General features: G+C 43.7%; 2 protein-coding genes across 5 annotated transcripts in view; one reads left to right on the forward strand and one right to left on the reverse strand.

The window, feature by feature from the left end:
* The window catches only part of kctd15b (potassium channel tetramerization domain containing 15b), a 29532-nt gene extending 26723 nt beyond the window's left edge, over positions 1 to 2809 (forward strand). Inside the window, exon 5 of the mRNA XM_062549715.1 lies at positions 1 to 2809. This exon is cut by the window's left edge and continues 16 nt beyond it. Within this exon, the coding sequence (XP_062405699.1) occupies positions 1 to 143 (143 nt within the window). The 3' untranslated portion in view covers positions 144 to 2809.
* Positions 2810 to 5593: 2784 nt separating this feature from the next.
* The window catches only part of LOC134095649 (transcription initiation factor TFIID subunit 4-like), a 102561-nt gene continuing 98154 nt past the window's right edge, over positions 5594 to 10000 (reverse strand). For all 4 annotated transcript variants that reach the window (XM_062549302.1, XM_062549301.1, XM_062549300.1 and 1 more), the window contains one exon: positions 5594 to 9658. In XM_062549302.1, the coding sequence (XP_062405286.1) occupies positions 9485 to 9658 (174 nt within the window). In that variant the 3' untranslated portion in view covers positions 5594 to 9484. The remainder of the gene's footprint in view (positions 9659 to 10000) is intronic.

Here is a 10000-nt window from a genome sequence, read left to right on the forward strand (position 1 = left end):
TCCAGAAGGGCTTCAGCGTGGCGGCATCCTGCGGCGGTGGCGTGGACTCCTCCCAGTTCAGCGAGTACGTCCTGTGTCGCGAGGACCGCCGCAGCCAGTGCATGAACACCCCCATCAGGATAAAACAGGAGCCCCTGGACTAGGGCACGCTGGGGAAACGAGACTGACCACACAGGGGGGCACGAAATCGCACCCCTGACCCCTCACCTCCCCTATCCCCAGCCCCTCCCCCCCCTTAACCCCACCCACTCCACTGACCCCACCCACCGGAACTCCCCTGCTCAACCAAACGCCAACTAGCCCCCTCAGTTCTCCTCCAGAAACTTTCCCAGACACAAACCACCTGAGGGCTCCCAGACTCCTCAGAAGCACACAAGCTCTGTGGAGCGCCCTGCTACAACACGGAATGTAATCTTAACAACCGAGACGTCAACATCAACACAGACAAACAAACAGAAGAAAATCATCACCGAGAGACAAAGAAAAGGCAGAAGTCTGATTTTGACCAGATTTTACAACCCAAAGAAAACGCGCGCACATACACACACACACACACACATACACACATGCGCACGCACACACACACACACACACACACACACACACACAAACACACAAACATGCACTCAGGCACACACGCTCAAACACACACACACACACACAAACACACACACACACGGAGACGCCGCAGAAATTGTGAATAAAGTGGACAGAGGCAGGAGCACTCTGGGAATTGTTCTGGCTCAGTGACAAATCCTCCCCTTTTTTTCTTTTCTCATGATGGACCACGGTGCCCAAAAAGGTGCCTGTCTGGGTAGGAGTGGCATAGGAGACCCCCCCCATTGCCCCCCCTACCCTGCCCCACCCCCCACGATGTGTCTGTGGGGCATCTTCCAGCTCTCATGTGCTGTGTGTGAGCCCTACGTGTGTGTACATGCGCCCCGTGCAGCGGCACGTTGTCAGGGCAACACTAGGGGGGACTCCCGGACCCTCTCTCTCTCTCTCTCTCTCTCCGGAACATTGGACACGTGGCACAGCTGGCAGAGAGGGGCCAGGGCCGATGCCAAGAGGGGGGCGCGGAGCTGTGTGGCACAGGCATGCCAGTCCGTCTCATTCCCACAGCCAACGGCCCACTGGGCAGCGCTGGCAGCGGGTAGGCTACTAACTCAGAGCCTCTCTCTCAGCTAAAACCAGGACCTCTGACATTTTCTCTGTTTGTCCGTTTCGTTCTTATTGTCCTTTATATATATATATATATATATGTATATATATATAAATATACACATTTGCTCCTTTTTTCTCGTCTTGATCACGGCCAATGATGGACAAGGGTATTAACAATAGGATTCCTGGGGCTTTTATTTTTTATTTTTTCTTCCAAAAATCGTAATTATTATTATATTGTTGTTGTTATTATTTCACATATGAAGGATGGCTGAGAGCTGTATTCAGAAGTCGTTAGGGTTTGAAAGCTTCAGAAGGAGCTCGCTGGCATCGGCTGCAGAAGCACTATTATGTCTGGAGGCAACATGGCAGGAGCAGTCTGGCTGATGATGCTCTCAGTAAAGCCCTGAGAGGGCCCCTTTGTTTCAAATGAAGCTGCAAAGGAGCATGGGTATTACTTTGTCGTCTTTCTGGGGAGAGGGAAAGAGAGAAAATGGAGAGAGAGAGAGAGGTGAAAAGAGTGTTGCGTTGCAGTCATTATAATTAGCCTTAAAAACTTATCTTTAAAACATTTCGAGATTCACATCTATTGTGTTAAAAGGACGAATCATGATTGGGCGGTTCAAAAAGATACAAATGATGAATTACGGATTCAACATTTTTGAATGGAGGTAGAATATTGTATATAATGGTCCTAATGTGACAACAGCTGAAGACCAGAATGTGTGTACCCCAGTTCATAACTTGAGAACCAGCATTGAAAGCTGAAACCAGTGATATCTGAAAAAAAGGATTGTGTTGAAATGTTAATATTTATGCTCATGTACCAAGTTTTGCACTTAAAACACAAACCTAAAAATCTAAGCAAAATGTCATCTGCCATGGTGAAATGCTAGTGCCAAAATACATAAAAGAAAGCCGGACAGCTACAGTATAGTGTCTCAGATCTGCGCCCGATTCAGAGAAGTGCTCCATAGTTCTTCACCTGGAGATTAGCTTTACTTTTAATTTGGGTAGTCGACAAAAAGATGCCATTCAACACTCACCATCACCGCGATTTTTGTTTTGAAAATCTAAACCTTTGGACTGAAACTGTACCAAGAGAACTACATGCAGCTAATTTCATCCGATTTAAATAGTGACCTTGGACAATTAGTGTTAAGTGGTCATAATTTCAAAGTTTTAAATGTTATTTCATTTCAAGGTTATACAAAGGTCACCCAGACTCTTAAAAATCACACATCTTCTTTTGTGTTTGCTTTTGTGTATTGTTTATTTTTGTTGCTGTCTGCAGTAATTTCAAAGATGTGGTTGTTGCAATAGCGTGCCAAGCATTGAGAAGAAGAACCTGAAAGGAATTTCCAAGAGCTGCATCAGATCTTGTCTGAAGAAATAGCGAGGTCCTTCACTTGGAATCCAATCATCTTATTCTTAACATCGCTGGATCAAAGGAGTTGTACAAGAGAGAGAGGGGGAGAGAAAGGCAGAAAGAAAAGAAAGTTCAGTTCTCTTTGTATTGGTATAACTTACACATGCTGTTTCTTCCATTCCAAACTGACCGGATCAAACGGAGGCCAAGTGTGATCCTCTCTGGACAAAGACAGTTCATATGTAGGGCTTAGATGATTAAATGTTTCTGACTGGTCGTACAAGGGTGGGGTGGGGGTGGGGGGGATTTACACAGCGCCAACCGGTGATGTTTGCTAAATGTAATGGCCTCCTGCACAGGCTTTTGGATTAAATAGTCACAGAGGCGTGTTTAACAGTGGGACTAACACAGCTCGCGGTCCACATCCTAACTGGGGTGATGCTGGCGGTGGTGCTGGAGCTGGACCCCTAATCAGCACAGGCTTTGTTGTGCGCTGTTTCTCCACTGGCCCTGTGCATGGAGTCACCACAAAGAGAATGGACAACCATTCCTTTCATGTTGGCTGTGAATATGTGTGTGTGTGTGTGTGTGTGTGTGTGTGTGTGTGTGTGTGTGTGTGTGTGTGCGAGAGAGAGAGCTTCAGAGTAAACCCCTCAGACTCCAAGCTCAACAGTGCCAGTGGAGACATAGCCTGTGCCCCCTGCTGTGGCGTGGCATCTCACACACTCACACACACACACACACACACACTCACACACACGGACAGACACTCTCACTGTTCAAATATTCCCATCAGTTCTCCACCCTAGCAGCGAACCCCAGCTGGGTGCGATGGTACCGGACTGGTCTGGTCTGTCTCCATAATCCGCGCAGCAAAGCACCATCCACCTCCGTAACGTAATCACGCCCACCAAACCCGCGCGTGGACGACTTCACTCCTCACCTGTTGCGATGATGGTCAGGTGATGGCGATCTCACAGTGCACCGTAGGTGGATGGTTTCACTCGTCACCTGTCACAACGTCACCGTCTGTACCACAGGCTGATCGTTATCCCCACAGTGCACTGTAAGTGGATGGCTTCACTCTTCACCTGTCGTGACGTCACAGTCTGCTTCGCAGGCTGATGCCAATCCCACAATGCAACGCTGGGGTAGATGGCGTCACTCGTCACCTATCTCACCTGCAGCGAGGTCACTTCCGGCTGATCGCAATCCCACAGTGCACCTGTGCTATCTGAAGTATGCCCCCCACTGTGCAATATCTGTGCATTGGCTCGCAAAGCAAAGCAAAGCAAAGGGAAAGGGTTCGCCATGCAGCTCTGAGTGAGGGAATGCAGCACTCAATTTTGATGTGGTTCACGTTTAGGTCAGACCAGGCGACGGCGAGCAGCTTCTCCATCAGGCTGGTGCTGATGGTGCTGATGATGATAATGATTATGATGATGTACAGTCGTTTGTATAGTAAAGGGATCAGGACCAGGGGTGTGTTCTTGATTCTCTGAGTTTACCAGAGGGGGGAAAAATAGAGAACACCATGTCCCTGCTAAGTCCTCATCTTCTTAAAAATAATAATTAAAAAAAAGGAAATTTCACATTTTCAAGCAATATGTTGTGTACATATGATTAAAAAAAAGACATTTCAGAAAGGTATACCAAGGTGCAAATGTTAATTATTTAATATGTTTTAATAATTAGACTGTGGTATTAAAAGGGCATGTGTTCATTTGCAGTGTCTCCATCCTTTGGTTTTACTTACATATTTGCGATAATAAACGGATGTACTGTTTATCTGACTTGTCTGCTTTCTGTGCTTTTCTTATTCGGAAATGTTAAGATAAAGTTACTGAGCATTTATTAGTATTGGACATTATTATGATTGTTAGTATTAGTATTATTAATAAGAACTATAATAATTTGATCATATTTGGGGGAAAGTCATGAAATATCAGGGAATTGTGTTGCAACACTTTAAACTGATACAAATATACAGTATTTCCACACAGAACTGGTGTATATCTGCCTGGTTATTAGATTCACTGCTTGCTGGAAGGGTTGTGGTTAGCCCAACTTGTTTTTAATCAATGCCCAATTACTCATCTTCCACTCTAAAAAAATGGAAGATTCTTAAATGTTACGCAGCTGCCCGGAAATATTTGGTTATTATATTGTACGGTTGTACTGAAATTCAAGTTTTTTTTGTCACGAAAACTCAGGGCAGTCATGGAATTTCACATTTAACTTAGAGTGGGAACACTGGATAGCCTACATTTCTACAGTAGCCTTTGTGTGCCTATTATAGAGGGATAAGCAACTGAGTTGGTTATGTATGGGTGTTCAGTCCTCCATCTTTTAAAGCACCTCAACATTAACTAGAAGACATCACAAAAGCCAATTAGTAGATGTGAGTAGGATCTGAAAAGGCAGGCTAATGGGTTAAGCTACTGGAACAGATGCTGGTAACATTACATTGCTCTCTGACCAGACAACTGCGGGACTAATGTAACATTAATTTGCTCCTCGTCTCCTCCCTATCCTCCTCCTCCTCCTCACACATAGGGAGGGAGAAGTGGGGTAGGGAGAGGAAAAAAGAGCCTCTTCTGCTCCTGCTCCCGGATGGCAGCGTTTCGCATCCCAGTTAAACGTTTTGGTCTTTTCAAAATGCTGGCGCTTAATTAGTGCGTCTCATCCTGAGGGGCCGTTCCCCAGCTCCAGCACTGGCAGGGCCACTTACCCGCTTTTGTACTTAGCATGTGTAATGCAGGAGAATGAGGTGGAGCAGAGGCTAACGCCAGCATGCCCTGCTCCATAGCGAGGCTGTTTATTTTTTAATGTGCTCCTTTTCAGATGTGTGACCAAAAAAAAAAGAAAGAAAACATGGAGTATTAAAGAGGATTTCTTTAAACAATTTCTTTGATAGCTTTGTGTAGGCTATATAAACTTGTTTACAACCGCGCATGTATAAAATGTTATAGCAATGAGAGAAAAACAACGAACTATTTGCACCCATATGGACATAGTGATAAAATAAGGAGACAATTCTGCAATGATTGTGTACTGGCTTTCGTTTAGTAAACAGCTTATTTATTCCTTTACAAAATAGGTACAAATACAGAAGTATGTTTTTTTTTCACACAAACAGGAAATTTTTCAGGATATGTACAGAGTTTACCAAAAATAACGCCGTTCTAATAAACACATGGTCTTGTAAACAATATTTACAAATTATCCATACAGGAAAACATGAATTTTTCTCACTGTGTACATCAGTAATACCATCCTAATCATGTTTTGGCTAGAAAGCTGAAGTAGTAGAAAGGTTGTCCTGCTGCCTCAGACACCATAAAAATAATTATTAAAACTGTATTTTAAACTGGACAAATAGTTCTATTTGTGCTTCGTTTTAAATTATTATTTTTTTCTGCTCTTTACTATGGTATCTGTAGATAAACTGCATTGCCTGAAATGTGGCAAGCACACATGCTGATGGGAAAAAAAACGAAACACAACAAAAACAAAACAAAATGAAAACCCCAAAAATATAAAATAAGTTACAAAAGCATTTTTCCCTTTTACTGCTGATGACTGTGCCTAATGCTGACAGCAGATTGTGCATCTCCAACTCTGTCAGTCTTAAACTTCGTCTTTCCTCAATGTAGGAAACAAAACAAAAAAATAAAAACGAAAGAAAAAAAATGTTTTAGAGTGCTATTTTAAAAAATCAACGCACATTATATTTAATTCATTAATTACCTTTAAAAAATATTCAACATATAAATTAGAAACCAACACAATTCATAATAGACTAGGTGCATAGAAGCCAGAGACTCCAGTTTTTTAAAGAGTGGACCTAAAACAACCTAAAAACAAAGCAGAGACTATTTAAAAAAAAACATGAGAGTTGGTCAGGAGACCACTGTGGATGCTTCTCCACAGGAACTGTGACCTCTAGTGACATCATATTACAGCAGGGGTGACACCCCAAGCCAAAGATGGGAGCTAGAGACCCCCCTCCAAAAGTTTTCCGACCTCTGACCCCAGGTTGACCTTTCTTATGAGGGGCCATGAGGGGAGTGAGGCGTCAAATGCACTCAGACGGATCTGTTTCAGAGAGGTGCGACCAGAAATGAAATGTGTGATAGACATTAACACTGAGTAGAAAACAACAGGAAGCGTGTCCCTCTGACCCCCCACATAAACCAAAGCACTCAGGAGCAAGATCCCTAAGAGCTTAGTGATGCCAAGGTCAACGATCCACATTCTACAGACACTGTAACATTCTGTCTCTGCTGTGATGGCTGCAGCACAACAGAGGTTTGGGGATGACTGTGGGAAACTGATTTGAGATCAGTCAGGGAGATTAGCTGTGTATATCAGCCATGTTTCCCTCAGGAAATGTAGCTGTGTAGTTAGCTATGTTTTCTGTCCCTCCGGACTTGCCCGAACAAAGCAATTATAATGCCCTTGACTAGTACATCAGGACTTGGTCTGCAGTCGAATCACACGAAGCAGAGTGAAGCGAATCAAATGTAGACGAGCCCAGTGGGTTTGGAGGCTGATGCTGACTCCTGACAACATGACTTGCATAAAGAAAAATCTGGATCCTGTGTTCTACAAATAGCCGTCACTGTTTCTTGAGTTCACGCTTTCCTTCTGTTTATTTGTGACTTCAGTCTATGCCACTTCACGTGGAAGTACTGTATGAGTAAAGTTATCCGCAAAGTTTTCATGGTTGGATGGCTACGTATCACAGATTGACAACCTGCAGAGAGGTGGGCTATTTAGAAAAGTTGTTTTTCAATGGTCCTACACTCATTTCAGTCCTGACAATCCTTTATCTATCCAAGTACACTTGACCTTACATGAATACCACAATGACTTAGCACTAGCTCAAAAACAATCCACTGCCGACCCGACACAACCACGGGACCCATCCCAAAGTCTACATATCTGCTAGGGCTCAGGGGAGAGAATGGTGACCTACTTCATGAGAGGGTGGATATAGGAGAGAGAAGCTGACTGATATCACCCCGAATGGAAACTGTAGGAGCATTTTCTCTTACATTTACACTCCACACTCCAAAAGGTACCAGTCCCATTTCTTAGTTAGCACACTTGAAAGTCAATGACAGTATGCTGGCTGCTGGTGGTCCACTTTAGCTTCAAGAGTTCTCTGCAATTTAGCCCAAAAGAAAACCATTTCACGTGGGTATCACTAGACTTTGAAAACTGCCTTCAAGTTGCCGACATGTCCAACCACACACACACACTCACTGACCAAGCTCTGGGTGGGTTGCAGAACGCCAACGCATGAGCCGCTGTAGCTTCACGGGATCAGATGTGACCTCAGCGTTACAGGACCAGAGAACAGGGGATGACTTGCTGAAATGATAACCTTCACTAAGAACTGTGTTGACATCAAGTGTCAACAAAGCCACACCTACGGGCTGTACCACTGATTTCCCAACCTCCTGCAAGCCCTGCTTTCAGAAGGTCTTTGGAGATCTCTGACATTTTGAAGGTCGTTAATAATGCTGATGTCTTTCGAAAAGACCATGTTTAGTCCACATTTACCATGATTGTGTCCAGATGTACAGTATGTACGTTAATGTTAGCACACTTCTGGCTACACTAGACAAGCTCTGTCGTGATGGATGTACTGACCAGTGCCTGAGGTACAGAGGAAGTTTGTTCTGCATCATGATACAGATTTTAAAAATATATTTGACAAAACAAAAGTCTCAACACTTGGACAATTTCAAATGCACATGATTATACAATGATTCACATGAGTCTTCAATATTAACAGGTGATTTTTAGACATTATTTTTGCATCTTAAAAATAGTGGAGGAAAACAAAAAACAAAAAAAATATATTTTACATGCCATCGGAAATTACTTTAAAAAGAACACTATTTACATTTAGGTGTACTTAACATATAATATGTGGGTTCCATCGTTACTTTCCCAAAATACCTGGGGTCTTACTAAACTCCTCAAAGCTGACCTAGAGCATTTTTGAAGGTTACAGTATCGTGATTGGGTTTGAGTGGGGGATCGGTGGGTACAATTGGACATGACTGTTCTAACAGCGCTGTGGACTGCATGATGCTGGAAGTCTGATTCTTCAGTAAAAACAACACACAGAAAGTTAGCCAACCCCTTCAGAGAAGGCCAGTCATTAAAAGATAGTTTGCTAGAAGCGCTACGGTTTAAATATGCAAGAAAGAACGCTTTTCAAAAGGAGAGTTGGCTCAGAGGCCAAAACACACATAAACACACACACACACACACACACACACACACACACACAAACACACAAACACATGCACGCATGTGTACATACACACACACACACACACACACACACACACACACACACACACACACACACACACACAAACACACACACACACACACTCAACTTTTACACAGCCTCAATCCTGACTAAAATCAAGAGTTTGCATGGCCTTATAATCAATGTCCTAAATACACATTAATTCATAGTCTCTTCATCATGTCGCAAAAAACAGCAATAACACGTAGAATACATTTTTTTGTATCTTATTTTTGTTAGTTTTTTTTCCTTTTTTCTTTTTTTTGAAAAGTCTCTTTTTTTCCTAAGGAAAAAAAAGCTACGATAAACATTACGGAGAGCGGAGACACTGAGCTCAAGCACTAGACCCGGTCTGAAGGCACGTCGCAGGAGAGCTGGAGAGCGCTGGAAGGGCCGGTGCTGTGTGTGTGTGTGTGTGTGTGTGTGTGTGTGTATGTGTGTGTGTGTGTGTGTGTGTCTTTGTGTGAATAATAGAGCATGGATATGCATACATAAATACATACATACATATATAGATACATATGCATGAAAGAACATGTATGATTGAAACGGTGTTCATACATGAGGTACGAGTATGTGTGTGTGTGTGTGTGTGTGTGTGTGTGTGTGTGTGTGTGCTACTTGAGCAGCGCTCTGTACAGCAGGAGGGAGCGTGCCATCTCTCGCTCCTGCTCCATGTAGTAGATGAAGTCCCTGAGGTTGACGCGGGTGATCCGTTGCCGGGCGTATTGCCGAGACGAGGAGGAGGCCGATGACGAGGCGGCCGGCGAACCCGCAGAACTTCCCGACACCTGCAAGAGAGAGACAGGAGTCAGCCAATGAACTTACAGATCACTCTTAGCACTAGCCAATCAGAGGCACATCAAAGGTCACATGAACAGACTGCCTATCTCCATCTCTCCAGCAGCCAATTAAAAACGCTGCCCGTAGGTCAATGTAGCCCCCAGCCACTCACATGTACAGCACCACTCAACTGCACTGGCTTTAAACAGCATCATGACAGCCTGCCATTCCCACCAACCAATCAGAGCCACTGATGAGATAGATAGATACTGTAGATAGATAGATAGATAGATAGATAGACGGATGGATGGATGGATGGATGGATAGATAGTTACTTTATTGATCTCCAA

The sequence above is a fragment of the Sardina pilchardus genome, chromosome 11, assembly GCF_963854185.1.
Source record: "Sardina pilchardus chromosome 11, fSarPil1.1, whole genome shotgun sequence".
NCBI lineage: Eukaryota > Metazoa > Chordata > Actinopteri > Clupeiformes > Clupeidae > Sardina > Sardina pilchardus.